Genomic DNA, 26,200 nt, shown 5'->3' on the forward strand with positions numbered 1-26,200 from the left:
ACAAAGAAGCCTCTGTGACACAACAATGAACTCTGTGGCATGTGTTCTACATACTCTTGTTAAATAGCAAAATGAAATTACTAAGTAGAGGTAGCATCCTTAACATTTAATGTTGGACTTCTACATGATGTTTTCTTTTTGTTATATAAAAAAAACATGCTTATATTCATAAGATTTTTCAAAAATTCTCTAAAACTTATGATGCTGATAGTATGTCTGGACTTGTACCCAGAACTAAACTCCTGAGAATTTCCAACTTTAGCACCAGCACCTATACTGCCTCACTGTATTTGGTTGTCAAAAAGTTTGGGAGAAGCGCAGTTTAGAGGCAGTGCTATGACATTTTTACTCTTCCAGTCTTCATTGTCACCATTTCTCCCAGTTAAAGTGCAGAAGTATCTCATATCCTGTTGCTCCAGGTCTGCCCAAGACTTTCTGATGTTTAATACTCTTTTCCCTTGTGTTGAATCTCTGCCCAGTTATGTGTCATGAGCAGATTTCACTCCCTTATGTCCATATTCCTTCACACTGGCCAAAGATGTGTATGTGAGGAATGAAGTCACTCCCAGTCATTATTGGTCTCTGTGGCACACAGTTATTCATACTTCCCCTGCTCAAATTCTTATTTTACATTATTGCTCTCTGCCTGTCCACACTCTTTTTCTGTGCTTACTAACCCTTATTAATTGTAACGAGGTTGTGACAAGCTCTTTAAAGAGGTTGCATGGGAAAAATGCTCTAAAGGATCAGGTATATTAGAATCACAGTTCTTCAGTTTTGTTTTTCAAAACAGTCTGATTTGTCAAAGATAAGCTCCCTCCTGTTATTTTACATGAATTATCTCCATTAAATTCCAGCTTTCTGTGAGTTCTTTGGCTTTCACACTAACAAGTGTTTTGTCCTCTTCTCTTTGTAGACTCGGTATTCTTCTCTAGTATGATTTTCCTCAGCATGAAGGGCTGAATGTTAGTAATAGGATTTGTTTGGTTGCAGCCATGTAGGCATCTATATATTCTCTCCTTTGTTCAAATGTCATACATTTAAAGTTTCGTTGTTTTATTTTTGTTTGTTTGTTTTTGTTTTTTTTTAGAGGCTTACCTTAGCAGCTGGAAAGCAACCACATACAGACTCTCATATCCTCCCATCACATCAATTATAGCTACTGTAACAACAACCATTCCCACTACCAGATAGTTTTCCTAATGAAAAGGTTCTCAGCCCCTCAGGAACAACACTAATTAATTTAGAGCTTTCTCTCATTTTTCTCAGCATGATTACTTTTGGGTCAGTTCTACAAGCACTGCTCTGCAGCTCTCATTGCTCTGCCTTATCTCCCTGCTCTGCCTGTTGGGCCTTCCTTTTTAGAGAACCTGTAAGGAGAGACAAAAGAGCACTCCTTCATAGCACAGCTCTATGTTACTCTTAGCGTGCTTCTACTATGTATGAGGTTTATAATTCCAACTATGGGGTACTTTCTCATTCTCTTGTGTATGGGAAATTGGTAATCAGCCTGAATCTCTGATTAATCAGCTGAGGCAAGTGTCAGGTCAGCTGTGGGAGCACAGGTGAGAGTAATTCAGCTGTGCTCCTGGAAGGGGTGGAGCTTGACTACATGTTCTCTAGACCTCATTTAAGGGCTGACCACTAAAGCAGCATCTCTTGGAGATTACTTCTTGGTTAAGATTGCCTCAGCATTTCCCAGTGAAGGCATCCATATTGGTGAGTTTTTTCCCTACAAATAACCTTTCTGTTACCATCTTTGTATTATTCCACCTTACATCTTGTTACTCGTCTCTCTGTAAGCCCAAACATTCTTTGTAAAATGCATCCGGTCTGCTTCTGAGATGGGCTATAACACCAGTGACATTTTCCAGTTACCACTTCTTGACCTTTCAAATTGCAATTGCAATTTCTCATTATGTTTACTGCTTAGACCTCCTGTCTTGATCTATCTTTTATGTCCATATATATTTATTTTTCCTTGTCTGATAAATGCATGTAAGCTAAGTTTTGCTATATGACAATCATGTCCAAGAGACATGTAAATTACTGGTTTATCTTTACAGGGAACAGAGAAAAGTTCCAGTTGTTTACGTCATCCAGTCAAAAAATCATGAATAAATCATAAAAAAATCAGCTTGTTGTTCCTTCTGGTCACTTCTTGGATGCCAATGGACAAAATGTTCTTTCTTTTTCTTTACTAAGATTATGATCATAATTGTGGTGGACATTAAGTCTCTGCAGGCCTGCCATTCCTGTGCCTTGATTGATGGAGGAACAAATGAGACTAGGGAACTCCTGGAATGCCCAGAATGGCATGCGGATGGACTCTGCTAGAGTATATCTTCCTTGATTTTTTTTGACAGATTGCCTTTCAGGAACTGTAACAAGGTACAGTTTTACGTTGGTCTCGTAAATTTGCTCAATAAATTATAACAAAATATAAAGTAATTCCTCACATAGTCAAATGTGACCATGGATGTGTGAAGATTTTATCATAGTTCTATTCTGTTTGATTAATTTTATCAGCAGCAGAGAGATGGATAATTGCTATGTTCCTCTTCTATTGAGAACTATTAGTTTTGATTGCTTTGGGATACAATACAAGACTGCCTTACCTTGTATATTGTGGTCTAGCAACTGCTGCAGAACCACCCTAAACTGGCTAACATAGGTAAAGGTATCATCACTGTTATCATTAAGACATCACTAAATTTCTTTTTTTTTTTCATGGCCACAGTACATGGATAGAAAAACAGCTGTTGTAACTGAACACTTGTACCGTAAAGGAAAGAGTAGATTTTGGACTTGTGGTCATGGTGACAGAGACAGAAAGCAAATTAGGATTTAGAGCCTCTTCCACCTAGAATTAGATGTATTCGAGTGTTTGGGACTATCTCTCCCTCTAGTGGTCGGTTTATATAAGAACATGAAAACTACGATTATTCTCATTTTATTTTTATTATTTTATTTTATTTATTTTTTCTCAGGGCTTCAGATAGAGGCAAACAAATTGATTTTTTTACTTCGCTGGATTCAAGCAAAAAGGGTAATGAAAAACAGGATAAGATTTGAAAGTTGTGAGTATCTTAAAAGCTTAATAGATTTAAATGTCAAAGGCTGTCTTGAGTTTGCTTAGACACATGAGCAAGAGTGTGATGTCTGAACAATCCTTTCATTCAACCCAGAATTAGTAAAGCAACATCTGGAACGTTGCTTTTTTTCCTAGAAATTAAAATTGGAACAAAAAATATTTCTATGCTTAAACTTTTTTCTGTAGGTAATAGCTGTCAAACATGTGCAACAAGCTTCAGTTATAGAAATGTGTGATAGCAATTATCTCAGTGAAATAGACTCCTATTTTTGAAAGCATCAACACTGTGCATAGATAAAACAGCCTGGCATCCATTTACAAGGACATCAATAATTCACCGGATGAGAAAAGAGCAGTGGTTGTTGTTTACCTTGATTCTACTGTCCCACTTTGGTTATGGGACTGTCTCCTCTAAGATATTCATGAATGAATGAAGTATAGGCTAGATAAATTCAAACTGAGATGGACAGGAAAATAGTAGAGTTGCCAAGCTCAGCTTGTTGTGGTCAGCAGCACAAAATCCAAGTGAAAAAATGTCAAAAGTGGTATACTCCAGGAGTCAAATATAATATGTAATATGCGGAGAGGCTAGGAAAGTTGGGACTGCTCAGGCTGGTGAAGGGAAGGTTCAGAGGGATCTTATCAATGTATATAAACACCTGAAGGGAGAGCCCAAAGTAGACATGACCAGGCTCTTTTCAGTGGTGCCCAGGAACAGGACCAGAGGCTTTCTCAAATAACCTGTTTTCTCTCTCTCTTTTTTTCTTTCTTTCTTTTTCTTTTTTTCTCCTCTCCTGAATCTATTGTCTCTTAGTTTTCAGCTGTTGTGTGGACATGGAATCCAGGTGAGCTAAAGCTGCTAATGCCTCAGTGTCAGGTTGCACATAATTAGCCTTCTGTTCATGTATATTTAATCTCAGCTTTCTGCACTGTTGCGCATTTCCTGTAGTGTACCACCCTAATTTCTTCCTCCTATCAAGATGTTGATGGGAAGGTGATCTCCTCGTCCACCCCTTTGTTTACAGACACGCTTGGTTTATAGATAGGCAATTAACAGATTGATCTGTGTAACCAGGTGTCAGCGATCTTTATTTTCACTTGTAGGTTATGGGAGACAAACAGCAGCACAGCATGGAAAGCCGGGTCGCCACGCAGTGATGGCGGCCTCAATCCCGCCCACCGCGGAGCTGTGGCCCTTTGGGGTCGACAGGGGGCGGCGGCGGCGGCGGCAGAGCCCCTCGCCATAGCAACGGCAGCGGGCGATGGCGGCGGCGGGGCAGCACCGGAGGCGACGGCTGGGTACGGTCGCCTCAACCTCGGACCGGCTCCTTCCCGGGGTGCAGACCCCAGTGGGGTCTGTCTGCCGCCACGAGGCTCCCGGCTTGGCCACGACGCCGCTGGAGAGCGGCAAGGAGGTGCAGGTGCGGGGCGGGGGAGGAAAACAAACGGGGTCCCGTGGGCTGCCCCGGGGCACGGTGTGTAGAGTGTAGAGGTCTCCTGGTCGTGATGGTGAGGGGGTCATGTCAGCGTCTGAAGTGGAAGATGAAGTTTGCATCCCTGTTCACATCGCGCGTATTCTGCTCTCCCGTGCTCGTTCCGTATAGCTTAGCAGCTACTAGGTACCTGCTTGTGTTTCCCGAGATAGCTGTGGTTTGATAAAAGAAGGTTAGAGGAGGTGAATTCCGTGGTGCCATCTCTCTGAGAAGTTATCTCTGTAATAAAATTCTCAAGCTGTTATAAACCAGACAAAATTTCTCTTGGGCAGCTCTTGGCAATAGTTGATGATGAGACTTCAGGTGTAAGACCTAAGCTGCAGCCCTCACAGGAGGAGGGAAAGGGGCTGCTTCAGGGGGCTGCTGGGGGAAGAGAATATGATGTGGAGCATCTCTCCTATGGAGAAAGCTTGAGAGAGTTGGTCATGTTTAGCTTGGAGAAGAGAAGGCTCCTGGGAGACCTCACTGATGCCTTCCAGTACTCAAAGTACTTGCATGTAGTTCCCAGTGTTGAGGGATGGTTGGAATCCCTTAGATTCCCATAATATTACAGCAATACAAATACACCTCACTTAATTTTTACAGTAATTCCAGGATGAATCCAAACACTGACTGGCTAATGTTTCTGTACAACTGCAAAAATCACAAGATAAACTATTAAAAAGTTACACTTTGATCATAGCATTATTTGGCTGAAAATCTGACTGCCTCATTTTCTTTTTGCTTTCATGGATATTTAGCTGTGGGATTATATAGTCATTTTTTATTTTGACTTCAGTGTACAGTCTGATTATATTTAACATTTAATGCCTTTGTGGTCTGGAGACTTTAGTTCAGACATGTGTTTCAGAAGTTACACCATAGCAGGTCTTTCCTAAGAATAATCCCATATTCAGCAATGTACACCAAACTTAATAGGGAGGACAGCTGCATGATTTGTGACTTTCTGAGGACGCATGCAAAGAAGCAATAAGAGATGGTTTCAGCTGTGGAAAATGAAAAGAAAAAATGTGTGCAAAGACAGACCATATCTTTAAATATGCAATGAAAATAAATAATTTTATTCATTTATTTGACTTATCTCTCTGTGGGAGGTAATTCTGTCTCTCTAATCTCGTATGGCCCCACCTGGAGTACTGAATCGAGTTCTGGGGCTCCCAGTGCAAGGACATGGAGCTGCTGGAGTGGGTCCAGAGGAGGGCCACGAAGATGATCGGAGGGCTGGAGCATCTCCTGTATAGGGATAGGCTGAGAGAGCTGGAGCTCTTCTGCCTGGAGAAGAGAAGGCTTTGGGGGACCTCATAGGGGCCTTCCTGTACCTGAAGAAGGCCTATAGGAAAGCTGGGGAGAAGCTTTTTGTAAGAGTACATCGCAACAGGATGAGGAGAAATGGCTTTAAACTGGAAGAGGGTAGATTTAGACTAGATATCAGGAAGAAATTCTTTACTTTGAGGGTGGTGAGACACTGGAACAGGCTGTCCAGAGAGTTTGTGGATGCCCCCTCCCTGGAAACACTCAAGGCCAGGCTGGATGGGGCTTCGAGAGCTTGGTCTAGAGGGAGGTGTCAATGCCTATAGCAGGGAGTTGGAACTAGTTGATCTTAAATGTCCCTTCCAACCCAAACCATTCTATGATTCTACACTGTGATTCTCTGATTGTTACATGGTCTGCTTTGCCTAATGTGAGTGAGCATGTGTTAGATGCTTAGCTAGCATCCAGGTCTCCAACATAAGATATGGTTATCTTGTCATAAGCTCACCTTTGTAAGCTCAGTGCAGCTGTGAGTGGACTATTAAAAAGAAAATTAGATCAATTTAGTTCAACGGTGTCTGAACAACCTTTTCAGTGCAGAAGAACTGCTGAGTTCACGCAGTGGAAAAGCCTGAATTCAGCACATGTAATTAACATCATCAGTATGGCGTTATTGCTTATGAAAGGGACATAAAAATTCCATTGATGGAATTATTTCACTTCTGTGTGCACTTGTCTGAGCTTCCAGTGCTGGCAACTAAGTCTGAGTTGCCTGGCCAGCATCAAGTGGTCTTGTCTGGTTGCCACTGATAGTTGGGCAAAGTGATAAGCCTTTTTGTCGGTAGTTCCATGAAAAACAAACTATTCAAATAGGCATTTTGTTATTAATAACAAGTTACTCACAAGCTGTTATATATCATTTTTTGTATTATCTTACATGAGTTGCATAGTAGCAAAAAATTAGACAAGTTTTAATTTTTATAAATGTGTCTGTAAGTATCATCTGTGTTTGGTGGGTTTGATGCCACCTTAGACTTAGAAGGGAGAGAAATAATAACACATGATCCGATGTTAAGTCCTAGAGACCCATACTTAGAGCCACCAAGAGTGGCTAACTCTTAGATTGTGAGATGCTTAAGTAGTTGTGGAGCAGAGACATGATCCAAAACACAGTCCTACCAGTTCTTCAGGTCTTGGCTGTACATATGATGTGCTGTCTCTCTGATACCCGTGAGAGTGGGAAAGCAAAAGCAACATTTCTGTAAGACACAATTGTTCACATTGATATCGCCTGCTGAAAGCCCATTGGAGAGAATGTTATCTCCAAACACGAAGAAGATAGAACAGAAATGCTACTTGGCTTAACACTATATGCTATACAAATAATTAGCAATTATTTACAATAAAAATAGTCTTTTTTTTTTTTTTTTCCTTGAAGCTAAATACTTTGTTTAAAATACTTAAATTCTGCAAATTGTGGAAATAAAATGTTACACGGCTTTCTAGAAAATATAAACAAACAGCATTTCTTAGCATCAAACAGTTGACCCCACATGGCATAAAGACAAAGCAATCTATGGGAGTACAGCACTACAGCTTCTGTTTTACTGATCAAGAAGTTGAAATTTTAGCTCTAGGAATGATAAGGATATGCATACTATGTTTCTGGTACTGTACTGACTTGTCTGCATATCGTAGAGTGAGAAAATCAATTCTTATAGAGAAATGATGATAAAAAGCACATCTTGAGATTCCTGTGGAAAGAAAGTATGCTTAGATTGGATTGGGAATGGATACATATTTTCACTGCTATGTAGTGTAGCAATATGTTACTCTGAGGTAGAGGGATGAAGAAGCTAGCATGAACAAATACATGTGGAATAGAGATGGAACACTGTTCTAATCTGCATAAATCTGAAGAACCATGATATAAAGCAAACAAGGCCTGAAGGAAAAGCTTTTAAAGGAACTGAGTTGATACTATAACTCAAAGACCTTGCAAAATAGCCTCAAGCTAGAGGAATTTTTACAATACAACTTTGACTGATGCAATTTCCATAGCATTCTAATTGGAAGCTAATGAGCATATATATTAGAAATTTGTTTTGGAAAACTAAAACTCAAATTTGTTAATTTGTGTAATTATGAAATCCGGTAGAGTTGTTGGTAACCATCATTCTAATACAGTAATTCTCAACATAATTTTTGTCATCATGGACCAACTAGTGTAGTACTTTCTGCTGTGTAGAGTACAGATAGGTTCATTCAGAGTTCAAGTGTTTTTCTTATTCTGGATTTCTTTTCACAGTAGTTAAAGTAAATCTAACTTTCATCCCTTCCTCCAGCAGGAGCCCTCAAGGACTGTAAAGTAGCTGCATACCTTGAGAGCTCAACTTAAAGATTGAGCTGACTGTACTGAAACCAACAAAGGAGCACAGAAATTCAGTGTCTGAGTTTCAGCACTGTAATTCCTACTTAGACTTGTTAGAAGGTCATAATCTTGCATATTAATGTTATATCTGTGCCTGTGAACAAGAAGAATGTTCATAACAAATTGGGAATTATCTTCTCTTAAATTCCTTATGACTTGGAAGTATCTGTCATGATGCTTTGAACTACTGCTGTTGTAGTAGTGAAATTATATTTTTATATAAAAATGTAGAAAGAATGAATGGCTGTACTGCAGAACATGTCATCTGATGCGAGATAATATATTGTGAGCACTGCAAGTGCATTTGTAGTGAGCTAAGTGGGCAGATTGCACCGTGCTCCATCAAGAGGGATAAGCAAGCTTCAGTAAAGTATTTGTGACAGCTAGTATCTAACAAAAATGGCCAAAGTCTGGGGAATGAAGTTGCAAATGAGAGCACATTTAGATGCTATAGAATCTGAATTTGCAGCTTTTTTACAGCTAATTACTGGAGATAAATTTATTGAAAGCACTCTTTTGTTGACTTTGAAATACAAATAAATAGATGCACCTTCCCTTTCTGTGGAAGAGAAATGCCTTGCAGAACAATGAAGACAGGAACTGCATCCCCCACATCCACAATATTGTCTGTTCCAGAACTCATGACATGACCTCTGTTTCGATTGCTGGCAAGTTTCTTAGAAACATGTCAAAGAAATAGTGTCATAATCTCAGATATTACAGCCATGTTGCAGAATTTTGGTGTAGAAGCTCCTAGTAGCTGCATAGATATCACACAGTAGGTCAGAATTAGATGCTTTGTTGTTTCAGTATTTTTTCTTCCTTTAATAGTTTCAATATTGTTTTTTTTTTAATTTCCTTTTCTGGTGAGTTTTACCGTGACCCACTGACATGTAAATTAATATGTGAATGGAATCCTGAATGGGTTGAACAGATTAGCTGATCCACGGCTGTGGAGAGGTAGGCCAGAGCACAACTCAGACTTATAGAACCAGATATTTGGTGGCTGACACACTTTCAGTGTTGCTCTTTGAATCTGCTGTTCTGGTAGTGCTAGTTACCCATCAGTGTGGGCATAACTGCTTGTACTAAAATTAGATGTAATTTAGACCTTTTAAAATGAACAAGGAAAACTCTTTCTTAGAGGTCAACAGGAATGTTGACGACATTTTTATTCTGCTCTGCAGGCAGCCTCTGTCATATGCTCTGAGGATGCAGGGCTTCTGGCATTTTATCAAGTGAGTATATTGATTGAAACCACATGCTTTTCAATGGCTACTAGCTTTTCCTCAGGCTGGTTTTAAAAACTCCCCTCTTGTCCTCTTTTTCAAGGGTCAGAGATTCCTAAACATGCTTCTTTCACAGCCATTCAATTTCAGCTGTGTCTCCAGCTTCCAATGATTCTGGACCTTGTTTCTCTCTCAGTCTTCAATTACATGTTGAGGATTTATCCTTCTCATTAGACAGTGCTACCTGAGGTAGCAAGGACATTTGAGCAGTGTTAGGGGTGCTTGAAGAACATGATGGGTACAACATCCAAGAATAACTGATAGTAGGAAAGGGCAGAGAGGGTGAGAGATTCTGTAGCTCCTCAAAATGGAAAACGTATTACTTGCCTGAAATCTGTCTGTCCCTCAGAATGGTTTATTTTATGAAATATCTCTGCTGTAGTGGCTGCCAATCTGATAGTTTGAATTAGGATGTTTGGCTTTTACCAAATAATTACTATCTATTCCTGTAAATAGGAATTTATTTTGGGTATTGATATGCTTCTGTCTATTTAAGTATTCAGTATTTTTTACAGCATTTTAAATTGAGTTTTATTTTCTTAGCAGCACAGGAAATAGGCATTCAGAGCCTGGAGAACTAAGGTCTTGCATAAAGCAAAACGGAATTACACTCGTTCTTCCTACATGATAGTTAAATTCTGACTGTTCAGCAGCAAGATGACATTATTTACCTTAGCCATATCTTTTATCTTATCAAACAAGTAGGTTGAAGAGATATTCTAATTCAGTAGAAATTGTATTTTTCAGCAATGATCGATTGCATATATCAAAGCTTTGGTTTTGTTCAACAAAGCAGCTGAAAAATCCTTGTCTCAGTTAAAGGTATTGAAACCTCATCTTGTTTGACTTTTAAAGAAGCTCAAGTGCATTAAGAAAGTCTACCGTGAGCTTTGATTGGTTTCATTGCAGTTATATTAAAATAGTACAGCAGAGAATGATAGGCTTTTCTTTAAGTTCCCCCACTTTTATTCAGTGTGGATAATTATCTGTGATTTATAAGTGATCACGTCCATAAAAGACAATTTTGTATTTCAGTTTTCAAATATTACCATGGCTCTGTTTCGTGGTCTTTGAAAAATAGCATAAATATAATGTGCACTTAAGGCTCTCAGCCACGAGATGGCAGCTAATTACCCATAATGAAAGAAAACTCGCTGCTGGAGCTCTGCCTTATAATGCCATCAAAAAAATCTTGGCACAGTGAAATGAACTTTCATAATTTATCAGCTAATATGAGAACTTAATGTTCTGAAAGACATGTAATGGCACATTGAGAACCAAAACAATGATTGCCAACCACCAAAAAAGATTTCTTCGTGTCACATCCTGTGTGACCAACCTGAATATTTTCTATGACAAGATTACTGACTGTATGGAGAAAGGGAAGGCACTAGTTATTCTCTGTCCTAACTCTAGCAAGGTGTCTGATGTGGTATCCCTTAGCATCCTTAAAGTCAACTGGTGATATAAGTGTTAATTGCCTGATAATTTAGGTGGAAAACTGGATGCCATGCAGGCTCTAGGTGGTACCAAGCCAAGTTGATTGCCACTTACTAGTGGTCTCTCAGGGATGATACTGAGGCTCATGTTGTTTTGTGCATTTAAAAGTTAATTATGGGACAGAGCACAGCGTGACTCTGTTGGTGATACCAAACTGCAGGAGAGGCTGATGTACTGAAAAGCATGGCTGCTAGACAGACTTGAGAATGGACTTAGAGAAACCTCAAGAAATTCAACGTAAGCAAATGCTGAGTTCTGCAGTTAGGATGGAATAATCTTGTATGACAATGCATGTCAGTGATCAACTTGCTATATATCAGATTTACAGAGAAGGGCTCGCCTTGAACATGAGCCAATAGTGCTCATGTTCACCTTGCAGCAATTGTGGAATTGTACTTTGGCCACAATAACCCCATGCAGTGCTGTAGGCTTGAGGCTGAGTGGCTGGAGGACTGTGAAGAGGAAAGGGACCTGGGGGTGTTGGTTGATGCTCAGCTGAACATGAACCAGCAGTGTGGCCAAGAGGGCCAACAGCATCCTGGCTTACATTAGAAATAATGTGACCAGCAGGAGCAGGAAGATAGTCATCCCACTGTAATCAGCACTGGTGAGGTTGTACATTTGAGTATTGTGTTCAGTTCTGGGCCCCTTCTGGCAAGACAGACATTGAGGCCCTGGCATTTGTCCAGGGAAGGGCAACAAAACTGGTGAGGGGTCTGGAGCACAAGTCTTATGAGGAGCGGCTGAGGGAGCTGGGATTGTTTAGTCTGGAGAAGAGGAGGCCCAGGGAAGACCTCATTGCACTCTACAGCTTCCTGAAGGGAGGCTGTGATGAGGAGGGGTTTGGCCTCTTCTCCCAGGCAGCAAACAGGACCCAACGAAATGGCTGCAAATTGTACCAGAGGAGATTTAGATTAGACGTAAGGAAAAACTTTTTCTCTCGGAGTGGTCAGGAACTGGAATAACTGCCCAGGGGGGTGATTGAGTCACTGTCCCTGGCAGTGTCCAAGAGGTGTCTGGATGAGGAGCTATGGGAGATGGTTTAGTAGCTGTGGCAGTAATGGTGATGGGTTGGACTAGATGATCTTGTAGGTCCTTTCCAACCTTGTGATTCTATGATTCTGTGAATCTATGAAAGGTGCCACAGGCTGGGGTGAAGCAGCCAATAGGTTGATAAAGTGTGTTATGATCTGGATACTGGAGTGAATGATATATGAGAAGATGTTGAGAGAACTGGATTTGTTCTGCACTAGGAAGAAAGGAGTAAGTATTCCAGTCTAAAGCCCTTTCATTGCAGAGTACAGACACAGTTGGACTTTTAATGAAGATGCAGGGCAATAAGAGTCAACAAGACATAAGCTGGGATACAAGAAATATCACTTAGATATGTGAGAGTGGTCTTTAAGTTGGATGGTAAGATACTGCTAAAGTGATTGCAAAATCTCCATCCTTGGATCTATTAAAAACTCAACTGCATACTTCTCTCAGCTACCCCCCTCTAATTGTACTTTCTTTGTGTAGGAGACTGGATTATATGCCTTACAGATATCCTAATGTTCTTTGTGTTTCTTTAACTTAGCTGCTGTGGCCTTACATCATTTTATGAAAAAGTTCCACTTTTTTAGATTCTTCTTTGAGAGATGTTTTTCTTGGGATATATTCTCCTGATGCAAGTTCAGACTGTTGGGCAGAGTTTTCACATTAGAAATCATATACATCACATATGAAATAAAATAATTCTTCACTGTTCTCAAATATATCCAGGAATTAACTCATTGTATAATATTTAATAACATACTTAATTTTAAGAGGGACTGTAAAGAGTTTAGAGAATGAATGTTTATTTTTACACAAAGTGCAATTCTTTTAGGTTTTTCTCTTTCAAATATATCTATGTAACTATCAATGTGTAAAATCTGATTTGACTGTGGATGAGGAAAATTGCACAGAAAATCAGGTAATGCAAGGAAAATAGCTTTTTTTATTAGAATGTTATCAAATGATTGTAAATGTGATTTACATTGATATTAGTATAGGCAATAAAATTTTGGAGCATTCTAAGCCTGAATTAGCTGTTAGGAAAAAAAAAAAAGCCTTATTGTACCTGATGTTGGATGATTATCTTGTTTTTCTTGGATTTTTCATGACATTGCATTTGGATTCTGTCACTGAAGTGGAAAAAATTAAAGCTTTTTTGAGAAGAAAAGCCCCAGTGTTCGTTACTGAAGAAAAACAGTTTCATTAAGCACCCACTGTACAACTGAAAAATAACTGAGACTGAGTGTGCTTGTATAAAAACTATAAATAAAAACTTGGTAGTTTAGTAGTCTGTAGGTAATAGCTATTTGAAAACTGCTTGACTGCTGTTGCTATATATTTAAACAGTCACCTGTGACAAGGAAACAAAGATGTCTGTTGACGTGAGGATTACTTAAGAAGGCTAAACACAAATCAGATATTGACTTTTGCAAATGGTTATGTTGCCCTTGAGCATGATGAATTGTATTGAGTGGTGTTTATATATAAACAATATCACCTTAACAACGCTGAGGTTGGTAGCAGTGCTTTTCAACTGCAGATCCACAGGCAGTATATTCTCTAGTTTCTAAGTTCAGTCTTCAAGTAACTTAAATGCATGTTAGGACTGAATTAAGGAGGAAAAAAAATGATGCAGAGCTAAGCTTAGTAATTGTTAACTTTTTAGGTCTTTACTGTATTTTTTAGGTGTTTTTTGGTGTTCCTGCAGAACAGGAATGAAACAAATATGAACAAAAGGCTGGGGGGAGAGTGCAAACTGATGAATGAATAATCTTATATCATAGCTTAAGGCTTATGTGGAAAATAGATGTTTGTATTAAATAGTACAATGTTTAGAGCTGGAAGAAAGCAACTTTGGAAGCAGAGCATTGGAAGAGTTATAAAGGTAAGGAAAACAACTGTGGATTAGGTCCAGACTAGTAATGATGCAGCTTGAGTAAATGCTTGAATTGGGGTGGAGGGTCTGTTTTAACATATGTTTTAAAATACTATAAGTGGATGGTATTTCGTAAAACACTCTAATTACACTTTGTTTTTGAAAGCAAAATACAGCATTTGGGATAGGTGTATGTCAGAGGTTTCTTTTGTTTATCTAGTCTTGTAAATGGATCAACCAGTCTGATAAGTTAATTGGTAGGATATCAACCAAGGCTTAGTTGCACAATTTTTTTGGAAAAGCAAGTTTGCACTTAAAGGTATTTGTACACGAATTGCTCCAAAAGTAATACCTGCTGTTTATTTCCTTGGAAACTACAACAGATACAGAGAACACAGTAACACTATTTGATAGAGCAAATTCTTAGCTACAAAACACTATTTTTCAACATAGTCACCAAAATTAGCTATGCTTTTTCATCAGTCATGAACAGGAACCTGCATGCTACACTTGTAAAAATCTGTACCAAGGGAAGTGATCCACTGTTGCTGTTGCTACTGCTGATATGCACCACCCACAGCCTCAGTGCACTCACATCCACTGTTTGGTCTCCATAAATGTTCAGTGGTGACACTTCTTTTGCATGGAGGAATTCAATGACATTGAGTCTTTTCTCCATCTGCACTTCCATATAACATATCATTCTGTTGGACTGCCCCTCTGCTGCAGTTTGTCACATGGCAACAAAATGTAATGGAATATTGAAAGGTTCAATCTCTTCTGCTGTACCACCAATATCTGCTTCTGACATCATAGATGAATGTAATAAAATAGTACGCAGTTAATTTCAGAACAGCACTTGTACATTTAGTACTGGGACCTAAATCTTCTGACTGTCTCAGTGGTCAGGTAGTGTTATAAATTTACCACTGTTTTAATCCAAGTAGTACAACAAACAGTTTCTTGCTGCATTTCACAACAAAGCAAGAGGGAGCTCTGCAACTGAGTGAATTTGATGTTCAGCTTTACTTTTCTTGTCCTTGTAGAAAGGGAATAGAATTTTGAATGCTCATGCAGTGTTTAGAAACAATATAGTTAAGAGTAGAAGAATAGAAGGCCCTTGTACTTAATCTTGTAAACCGGTTATTTGAACAAAGTCTTCTTGTGCTAATATAATGTTTTAACAAGTGTTGGAAGCTCTGCTTGATATTTGTCATCTAAGGGCCAGTTGAGGAGACTACTTTGATTCTGTAGGGTATGTGTTTTTTGGAGATGAGAAAATGAGAAGTTGTATCCCTGCAGAAAAGTCAGTACTCAGAAATTGTAAGAAAATTGTTTGCAGTTCACTTCTTCTGCAGTGAAATCCATGAGCAATATAAGACATCTTAACGTGTTGAGGGAGATACAGTGGATTATAATGTTGGCTAAATGCATTCCAGATAAGATAGTAGATTGACAATAGAATTCTCATGTTTTGACTCTTCTACTATTGAACTTTCTGCTGAGGTTCGTGTGTTTCTCACCCATAAGACTTGGATCAGAGTAGGCCCTTAGGCCTTAAACTTATTTAGTAATGCACAATATTCTGACAACCCAATACATCACTTGCTTTTTAAACTGTGTTCAGAAACAAGTTTTAACTTGTACAGATATGGATAGCATACTAAATAGCATTCATGCTAACTGTTTAGTGTGTCTGCACACATATCAGTAACTGCACTCTGCATGGAGAAGTTTGCTAGAGTTAGATTCATAGAATATTTTGTTTCTGAGGCTGTTGCTTCAAAAGAAGTATTCAAGGTATCTCTGACTTCTAAATTTTTAATCTTCTGCATAAATATAAATGTGTATATATTCTCATGGTAGTTAGAAAACATTTGTTTTAAAAATTTTAACTTGTTATTCATTTGTTGCTTCAGACTGAGTGTCTGTGACTGAACAAGTGTCAAAATGGACTGCAGAATCCCCTCTTTGTTCTGCTTGAGGAGTAGATGTCTACTGAAATCCGTTTCCTGTGCTGAAGTGTTTAGAAACTGTTGTATAAAGTAGAATCATTAAGGTTGAAAAAGACTGCTAAGATCATCTAGTCTAACCAACCATCCCATCCATCACCACTTTACCCACTAACCCATGTCCCACAGTGCCACATCTACACTTTTCTTGAAAATCTCCAGGTTAAAGCAAGTTACTAATTACAGCTGGACTAATGATCCAGAGGACTTTTTAATTATTTTAACTGCAGAACGCAGTCTGTATAATATAGATTTTGTTACCTTCTTAGGTAAGGGCAAGGAGATGGAGGAGAGAGAAGACCCTACAAATGAGAAGTGGCTGTGTTGCTGTTCTTTAAATGAAGAATTGATGATAAGCTGTACTATATAAAAACATGGTCAATCCTTCAAGATATTTGAGTGAGAAAGGATTAATCTCTTGGGAATGGAAATCTCACTTCCCCCAGGCAACTAAGCATTATGAATCGGCTTTGCTGTATGACCTTGATCAGCTGATACTCTTTGGGGTTTGCTTCTGTGGGTTACTGCGTATACCAAAAATTTCTCACTTAAATGTACAAACAGTAGCATATGCATGTGAGCAGTGAGCACCTTCAAACCTTGCTCTTTTAGCATTCTCTTAATTTGTGTTCATCTGAAGTATGTAAACATGCATATTTGTTAGAGAACACCTTAACTGAGGAAGAGAAAATATTTTTAGAAGTAGCAGATTATCAAGATATGGAAGCATGACAGACTGTGTGTTCTTAAGCTGTTTTGCAGACAACTATCAGGGAAAAATTACCAGGGAAAAATTTATCAGGGAAAAAAATGTATGTAACTGACATTAATTAAGGAGATATCCACCAGAACAATGCAAACGCCTTACAAAAGTGACACATGATGAACGCAAGTGAATGTCTTAGCTTGTTGAGAACTGTAGCTTTCCTATCTTGTTAATTGTCTGTGTTCTCTAGGGATGGTTAATTGATCTTTTAGAGATTTATGAGGTACTAACAAATGCTTAGACATCAAATATTGCTTAATTCTATGTGAACTTCTATACACAACAGTTAAAAGGTATGCTATAGGACTTGGGAGACTGCAGTTATAGGATTGAATTAGAAAACATTAGCAGAAGTGAAATTAATGTTGAGATATGATTGTGTAGTTTGAGAAAGTACTCGTGATTTCAGCCTAAATAAACAGCAGCTTGGAGAAGAAGTGGAGGCTGTGAGCACACGAAGGGTTATGAGTATGGGTGGAGTATATGAGAGAACTGATAACCTGTGTAAGGTGAATTCTGTTTGCTGCAATGGAACTCTGCTGAAAACACTGCAGAGTACAAAAATTAATTTGACTGTATTTTTAACAAAATAAAAATAATTTTTTGGTGAATTAAAGAGAAACTAATTGGCTTAGTGCTTATACTTTTCTGTGCTCAAAATGCACAGCCAGTTGTGCTAAAGCTGTTGAAATAGCTCTTGTGTGAGCAGATCTGGCTAAGAAATGGTTGCTTTTTCCATTTAATTAGCAGAAAAAATTAATCCCTTCTTTGAGATATAGGGAAGACCTACGTCTAAAACACAGCTAAAACAGCATAAAATATGTACACAAATTAATGTACTATGCACTCTTCAGGCATATCTGTGTAAGAAATGCTATTTGTATATTTGTCTTTAACCTGGAAAAACATTTCCAGTACATTCAGCATTTATGCATATACCCTTGCAATTATGAGTTTATCAAATATCTGAAAATTCCTTCAGGAAGTAGCAAAGAAATTACATAATGGTATAAAGTGTATTATGCAGGTCCTATTAGCTCTGCAGAAGCCTGTAGATAAATCACTTGTGCATAGTTCTTACACTTACTAGATTTTTGACAGTCACCAAGGAAATAAAGATTGAACTTAATACCAATGGAACATCATTCTAAATTTTTTTTGAATATGAAATTATATTATTTCTTGTAATCCAAAAGCACAATAGTAGCAGTAACTACTTCAGTAGGCTATTTTGTCTACAATATAATGAGGTGTCTTGGATATGGGAATTCAATTTAATTAGAAGAGTAGGCGTACTGCTTGAAATATGGTATAATAGCAATAGTTAAGCGCATTTATAAACACTTGAGTACCTTGGGGCTTGTTGCTGGCTCTACTTCTCATTATATTAAGACATAATGCATGAAATCTTAGCTTCCTCCAGCAGCGTTTATCTTTGTTGGTAAACACTTATGATATTTTCCACAAGTAACAAATAGGGGTCACAATCCCATTTTGATTTGGTGGTGCTATGTGAATAGACTGAAAAACCAAAGCTAATAGCTTGAAGTGTATTGAAGATGACTGGCAGGATAATAGAGCTGTACCTATAAAATACCTTTTTTTTAAAAAAAATATTATTATTATTATTTTAAATTTTCCCTAGAGAGACAACAAATGAGTAACAATGTATAAAAGGCCAGTGATATGGATTTTATGATAAATATGATAATAGGACAGGAACTCGTATGCAAAATTGCAATTTATGTTGCAATTTTCAACCACTAGTAAGAAAGACTGCAGTAGTGTTCGTTTTTAAAATGAATTCCAGGATTTTCATTATGTGTGTCTTCAAAATTGTGATTTTTGAGTAACTCAAAGCACTTTATGTCTTACAACAGCAAAAGCTGAAGGAGGAAAGGGAGGCTAAACGTGCTCGGCTGGATGACAGGCACAATTACCTACTGGATATTGTTGCCACCTGCGTGAATCTTGACAAATCAGAAATAGAAGAAGCTATTCTTGATGGTAACCAGGTAATCTGATTAATTTCCTAAATTAAGATCAGAAGGTGCTTTTAAATTGATGCTACCATCAAATACTTAGTGAGATAGTTGCCATACTTTGTGGTTTCACAGATGCAGGGGAGTGCTGTCTGTGCTAGGCTACATATTAATGTTGTTTCCACTAGACTGCTACTAGCGTTTTTTGAGACTATATTGTGAACTAGTTTAGGTAGTTCAATCAGCTGAAAGCTACTTGACAAAATAGTCTGGCTAGTGATCCCACCTGTCATGGTTTTGTAATGTTGCAGGGAAGCTGCTTTTTCTCTTTCTCTTTCTCTTTCTCTTTCTCTTTCTCTTTCTCTTTCTCTTTCTCTTTCTCTTTCTCTTTCTCTTTCACTTTCTCTTTCTCTTTCTCTTTCCCTTTCCCTTTCCCTTTCCCTTTCCCTTTCCCTTTCCCTTTCCCTTTCCCTTTCCCTTTCCCTTTCCCTTTCCCTTTCCCTTTCCCTTTCCCTTTCCCTTTCCCTTTCCCTTTCCCTTTCCCTTTCCCTTTCCCTTTCCCTTTCCCTTTCCCTTTCCCTTTCCCTTTCCCTTTTCCTTTCTTTTTTTTTTTTTTTAATGATCCATACTGCACATGATGTTATGATGTGGAATATTGACAGCAACATTACAAAACCATGACACCACCAAATACATAAGTGTTTGTGTTGTTACTAGGTAAGTATTATGTGCATTGGAGATGTATTTTGTGATCTGAAAATAAATCACTTTGTTTTTAAACTTAAGTTTTAAAATGTAGGTATTCTCATTTCAGAATGGATATATTGGAAAGATCTGGTGGAAGTCTACAAAGATGGTCAGGAACATAAAGCATGTGAAGTATGAGGAAAGCAAGAACAAGTGATTGAAAGGCTGTCAAGCAGTTGCCTGCAGTTGCTTGAAGAGTAGTTATAGATGGAGCTAAACTGTTCTCAGCAGAGGCAGATCATGTAACTAGGGGCAATAGCCACAAGCTGCAGATTAAGCACTAGGAGATCCTTTTTCCTTGAATGTAAAGTGGCGTGGTAATAGGTTGCCAAGTAGGTTGTGGAGTTTCTGTCCTTGGAGGCTTTTGAGGCTCAGCTTGGACAAGGATTTGGATGAGCAGAGCTATTATTGGCAAAAAAAATGGTTAGCCTAACAATCTTGCAAGGCCTTTTACAACAATTCTCTGGTTCTGTATGAGGCAGGACAATGAGTTGTGCTGAACACTGTCAACGCAAGTTAAAGCACAGAACTAATTTCAGCCTTTTGGCATTTTATCTCTGGGTTGGTTTCCTGAAAAATTATATTGCCTGAGAATAATTTTTAGATGAAAAAAATATTTCCAGCTGTTATACTTGGAAAATACTCTTGAGTAAAATGTTATTACACTTTTTTTTTTACCAATTTTATTAGTTGTTTTGCCCTTTCTGGAGAGCTCAGCCAAAATTTCCTGAACATACAGCAATTAACTTTCCTCCAGCTCCTGCGTAGCCTATACATGAGATCCCTGGACTGCACAACCAATGCATAGTTCAAGGAAGACTGATGACAGCCTGAAGTGGATGGAGAACTGCAAAATTGGCATGATACTTAAAGTATAAATAAATATAGGCTTTCCCTGTTTCTATGGTATGGAATGTATGTTTTCTGTTTTCAGCTAGTTAGCTGAATGATAGCAAGAATAACATGGGGGAAGGACTTCAGTGAGGTGCTGGTGCACTTTGGCAAATGAAGAAATACCCTCTGTTTGAGAGATGGTGTGCAGCATATGCATAAGTGGTTTCAATAGATAGGAACATGGCCTGACTATGTTCAACTGTGTTCAGCAACAAAAAAATTGAATGATTCAATTAAGTAGTGTGTGCTAGTACAGGAAAAAGCCTTTTAAGAAGGCAGTAACTGATCCTGGTGCAATGTTAGTACTAGATATTGGTAACATGATTTATATTTATAAGCACTTTTAGTTAAAAAATTGAGAACATAAAATTTTTGTAGTAGATATGCCAGGCATAAATACTTTCACATCATCTCAAACAGATAGAGCGCATTGACAAATTCTTGGACCCAGGAGGTCTGCGACATCTGATGTTCTACTATCAAGATGTGGAGGCAGCTGATACAGGTAAAGCCACATAGGGTTTACTGAAACATGTTATGTTTCTTCTGAGTAGATGTGCAAACAAACGAAAACTGCTGATGTTTTTATTAACTGGGGCTTAAGGCTAGTCAAGTTTCGTCACCCAGGAATACCTGTCCTTGCTCATGAAATTAGGACTGATTAATTACTGAAGCTTATTAGTGCACTTCTACATATTGCAAGTATACAACAGTGAGGTATTGCTTTTTGATATTTAAAGGGCAGCTTTCACATAAGGTGAACAGTGACAGGTGCTCTACCCCCTCCCTTCTAGTCAAATCATCTGTTTATCTTGGAAGCTCTCCCCATTTCTTGGCACATGACCATCTACTCACATGATCATGTTACATGACAAACTGCTTTGGGACGCCCCTGTTTAGGGTCACAAGGCCTCTTCTTTCACTTCTGCTCTCATCCCTACCCCTGGACTCCCCATTTTACCATAGTTATAAGGAAGGAGGCCTCCTTATCCCTCACCCTGGAAGCATCTTGTGACCCTTGTAACAAGGACATCCACCCTTTGCTCATGGCTTCTGTCACAGAGCCTCCAGTGCTGTTCCACTGGAACCAGGCAGGGGCCCAGTGGAACTTTAAAGCCTCACTTATTTACAGTGGATGTACAAGAAAAAACATAGCTGTCAACATGCGTGCTTTAAACTTTCTGGCCCACCCATTCAACTGTCCTAATGTTGGTTTATTGCCAGTCTTTGACATGTCCCAAATGTTCTCCAGCTGCTACCTAAATTTCTTTCAGAAACGCTGACGCATAGGTAGTACCCACTTTACAGGTCCTTGTTGCTATGGGGCTCATCAGACTGAACAAGGAAGGAGGAGTGGCGCTGTTACATTTTTACCTTGGTTGGATGTTGTCCTTTGCTTACAGATACAAACAACTATTTATAAAAATTATTACAGTGATTCACTGAAAACTAAGTGTATGCATGTATGCATGTGCACATGTGATTTTTTTTTCCTATTTTTTTCTGTCTTAGACTTAGGTCTGCAATTTCTTAATGAAAGGCTGTTGATAACAGCTCATTTGAGGTAAACTACATTTGCTGATTATTTATTTATTTATTTATTTAAGCAATAGAGCATTATATGCAACTACACAATGGAGAGGGATTGCTATGGAAGAGCACCTTGACCCTGAACCTTTCAATAGAATGAGCAGAAAACAAATAAATGAATAGAAAGAAAAGGCTTTTGATATGAAAATGGAAAAATGAGATGAAATAATCCTAATGGTGCTCTGAGGGCTCTCATTGCTGTGTACATTCATTGGGAAGTCATGTGGTGAATCACCAAGGGATTGGGACTCATAGATACACAACTTAGGAAGTTTTTCTTTGAATAAATAGTGTTTATAAAATATTTGTTTTATTTCAATCTACAGAGCATTTTAGCTTTCCAGGAATTAACTCTCACTTGACAAAGAAGAGGAAACCTAAAATATTTGTGACAGAGGGGAAGGAAGTTGCTTTAACTGGTATATGTGTTTTCTTCATTAGATCTAGTGTTCTAAAAGCCATCACAGTTGAGAATATCTATCAGGTGAGAGTTAGTAACTACTGTTCTTTGTGCAAAATTGTTCTTGTTGAAAATTGTTTTTCATCTTAGCATATAACTTGACAGCTTTTTACATGGTTAAATGAGCAAAATGACAGTTAGTCTACATTAAATGCAGAGCAAAATGGAGGGGAATGGAAGAACTAACACTGTGCAGTAGCAGCAACTTTAAGTGTATCATTGTGAAGAAATAATGCTACAACAATTTGTGATCATCCAAGATGACAAAAAGTAATTGATCAACACCTAAGCATCAGGATTTTTAAGCTTCTACACTAAACAAACAAAAATGCTTTTATCTTTATGAATGTATAAACAAGTTATACACAAGCAACTTTTTACTGGTGAAATTCTCATTAAATCTATGCCAGTCCAATATGAATAAAGCTGAATCAAGTGCAGTACAAGTTATCCTAGCAGTAGGGTGCACAGAATAAAATGTAGAGGATCCTATACTTGTAGAAGAACTAATCAGAGTGCTAAAATAAGAATGATGAGTTAAATGAGAATTTAATGTTCTGCTAAACTTTGTACATGCTTCTAAATGGAAACTGGTACAACTGCTAAGCCAGCAAGTTTTAACTTCCTCCATCTTTTAGGAAAATCTTTTTATGTTATTTTTACCCAAGTAGGCAAGAACTGTAAGAGCAAAGGCTGGATAAGTTGGCTGTTATCATTGGATTTTTAATTGATATCTATCTATATATATTTAAATTTTTATAGTTGACTTAATCTTTTTGGTAGTTCTGATTGATCTGACTTGGGTTTTTACTCAATCATATACTTTCTAACGTTTAAAGATTTTTGCTTTAATAATGCTTCCAAGCTGATAATTGCATCTGAATTCTGCAGCAGAGTTTTATACAATTATTTATACTTTTTATATATATAAATACTTATTAATGATAATAAATAATACCTTAAATCTAGGGAAGACAAGTTGAACAGTAAAAAAGATAAGTCTGAAGAAACATCTAATGTATGACACTTTAATACATTTTGTTTCATGTCAAATTATGTTGCTGAAAAATTCCTGTGCTACCTTCTGATAAAGAGAAAATAGTTGGCAGATTAATGTGGTTTACCTTAGAAATCTTCCAAGTCTTCTTCAGAATGTCTAAAAAGCAAATATTTGGTGAATTGTTCTCTCTCTAGGTGGGTAGATGTATTTTTCCTAGACCATAACTTTTGAGCAACTGAAAATCAGAAGCAACTGTAGTTTTGAATTCTTTTGGTATCTGTAATATATTTGTTATATATTTCTATATAGGTACATACATATATGTATAAATATATTGTTCAAAAATATAACCTGGATAGCTTTACATAAGGCAGACTGCAATCCTTTTGCTCCTCCATGTAGCCTGAATTTCATAAACAGAGGACTCATATATTTTGGAAGTTTCTTCAGTTTTATGATAAAATATGACCCTCTGCAAATCTTGCAGGCCATTCTGGGAAGAATTCTTGTTGTTACTGCATGAAATGGTAGCAAACTTACACATTCTTATGATTTTTGAGACGCTTAAGCAGTAGAACTGGGAAAAAAGAACAACAACAACAACAAAAACCCATGCAGACAAAATGTTATTTTTTATTTTAATATTTACTTCATGTCTTTTACAGGAAGTAAATTTTAACATGATGGATGTAGGCCGAGATGGCTTACTGAAAAGCATTGAGCAGCTGATACTAGAAATCTTCATTCCAGCCTTACAAATTACGGATTATGGCTGGGTTGGACTTGGTGAACATCAACAAAATGACAGTATTAAGAAAGAGTTCCTCATTTCCCTTCAATCTTTTGTTAATGTGCTCTCAGGAACTCAGCAAAGTCTGCTGGAGAAGGTAATATATTCAAGCAGCAGCTAGGAAACAATCTAGGCGTGAAATGTCTTGATCTGGAGTTCTTGAATTTACTGTTTTTGTAGAATGCTTGTAAAATTGCTTTTGTTAAATTGGTGAAAAGAAACAATGTTTCTTAATATTGTTTGTTGTTGTCAGTAACTTGATATAGGTGGATCCCTGGCTTTAACATCTGTGGAAGTTTATGGCTTTAACAATTCTGCAGCTGTTTCTGTTTTTTTTCATTCTGGTGCCAGTTCTTTTGAGCTTTTCACTTCTTCAGTGGCCTTTCTTATACCAAGACAATTAACATAAAACAGTTAGTTCAACTGTTAAGTCTTAGTGAAGGAAATGACAAGGAAGCACAGCTGCTGGGTTGGTGAGTTGATCAGATCCTGGAGTTCACTTCTGGGCCCAAAACAGTTTACTTTAAATTTAAATGAGAAAATTAAGTGAGATACTCCAAGAAAGAAAATCAATCTTTGTGTAAAGTTCCTGAGTTATTTGTCACAAATATTTCAGCATTTTGGTTTTCCTTAACTTGTGTTGTAGATCAGTCTGAAGAAATGTGAAACTTATGATCTGAAAAGTCTGAAAGGGCCTGCAGATTATCTGATGGTTGCCAACAGCACAGAAGATCTTGAGAGAATAGAAGCCTGCATGAAAGGATGGACCAAACAGATTCAACAGGTAATACACTGGACAGAAGTGAAATATAAATATATATGCATGTTAGCAGATGTTGAAGTTAAGTTATCCTGTTGGCATATAGCTAGCTATCTTTCTATAAAGATAAATGTGATTAATCCCTATATTGTAATTTCTTGTTGGCATGTTTTTTGTGTTTTCTTTTCTAAATTACAATATTAGAAAGAGCATCTATTTTTTATATGCAAAATGCAGGTTTTTTTGGAGGCTTAGTTCCCTGTAATTGCTAATTGCCTCATCCATGCATTGATGAAATCTCTTCACGTGGTTAAAAGTATTGTAAGGTCAGCGTACTTTTTAGAAGTGCCAATAAAATTAAAAAGTAGATTTCTTTGTATGTATATATAGAAGTCCTAGTTATTTTCTGCTTCTTGAGGGAAAGGAAAGCCTTTTCTACAATAAGAGACATGAAGAGACATGAGCAAGCAGAGCTTCACCTATATTTAAGCTTATAATATCTTATTAATATAGACTTTTTCCCACATTGTCTTGTTTTCCAAGGGACTTGAATATACATTTCTTCATATGTGCATTGCTTCATCCTTTATTAACAAATTATTGTAAGAACCACTTTACTGAGTCAAACTAAAGGTACTTTACTTTATAAACCAATGCCATCTCTCTGGAAATGGGAAAAACTTGATGCTGGAGAAGTTAAGATTACCATGATGGAAAGATAATATATAATAAATGGGAAATGCTCACTGATGTTGAGGACTCACAGTAAACTCCACAAAGGAGTCATCTTCAGAGAAAGAGATTCTTCCCCCGTGGCAGTCAGCCCTTAAATGGGATCTAGCAGGGGTGCAGCCTGGCTTCTGGTAGCACAGGTGAATTACCTTCACCTGTGCTACTGCAGCTGACTCATTGCTTGCAAATGAGAGGTTCAGGCTGTGATCAACAGTTTCCCATACTATTCAGATTAGCCAAGAAATCAAAGTAGAAAACAATTTTTTCATTCCTAGTGGATTTAATGGTCAAAATCATGCTATGAAACCAGCTATGTAGATTATTTGCAGAAAATTTCTTTAACAGCATTCTTGAGATACTTCAAACTCAAAAAACTCAATCCAAAAGAAGGCCAGACAAAATTAAAGGGCTGAGTATATTAGATGGTGGCTAGGCTAGGTAATTTATCACAGGAGTTAATACTGAGAATTAAATTATGAATTAAACCACACTATC

At 37.7% G+C, this 26,200-nt stretch overlaps 1 protein-coding gene and 1 long non-coding RNA gene across 12 annotated transcripts in view; both read left to right on the plus strand.

Annotated features, from left to right (window-relative positions):
* The first annotated feature begins 2,255 nt into the window (after window positions 1-2,255).
* LOC146762008 (uncharacterized) lies at window positions 2,256-4,328 on the plus strand. Its single transcript, XR_014942825.1, has 3 exons — window positions 2,256-2,391; window positions 2,991-3,080; window positions 4,199-4,328. It is a non-coding gene; the product is annotated as an uncharacterized LOC146762008 (long non-coding RNA).
* A 9-nt stretch (window positions 4,329-4,337) lies between these two features.
* DNAH5 (dynein axonemal heavy chain 5) overlaps window positions 4,338-26,200 on the plus strand; it is a 113,583-nt gene continuing 91,720 nt past the window's right edge. For 9 of the 11 annotated variants that reach the window (XR_014942820.1, XR_014942821.1, XR_014942823.1 and 6 more), the window contains exons 1-6: window positions 4,338-4,515; window positions 18,631-18,765; window positions 20,794-20,878; window positions 22,290-22,447; window positions 24,089-24,310; window positions 24,860-24,997. Coding sequence is in view for 6 of the 11 variants with exons in the window: in XM_085537852.1 (XP_085393978.1) it covers window positions 4,357-4,515; window positions 18,631-18,765; window positions 20,794-20,878; window positions 22,290-22,447; window positions 24,089-24,310; window positions 24,860-24,997 (897 nt within the window). In the remaining 5 variants the exon portion in view is untranslated. Of the gene's footprint in view, window positions 4,516-13,782; window positions 13,982-18,630; window positions 18,766-20,793; window positions 20,879-22,289; window positions 22,448-24,088; window positions 24,311-24,859; window positions 24,998-26,200 lie in introns of those variants that run through there. The other 2 variants (XM_085537853.1, XM_085537858.1) reach the window with 1 other exon arrangement.

The sequence above is a fragment of the Coturnix japonica genome, chromosome 2 (assembly GCF_054131305.1).
Source record: "Coturnix japonica strain WE chromosome 2, WE-NBRP24, whole genome shotgun sequence".
Classification (NCBI taxonomy): Eukaryota; Metazoa; Chordata; class Aves; order Galliformes; family Phasianidae; genus Coturnix; species Coturnix japonica.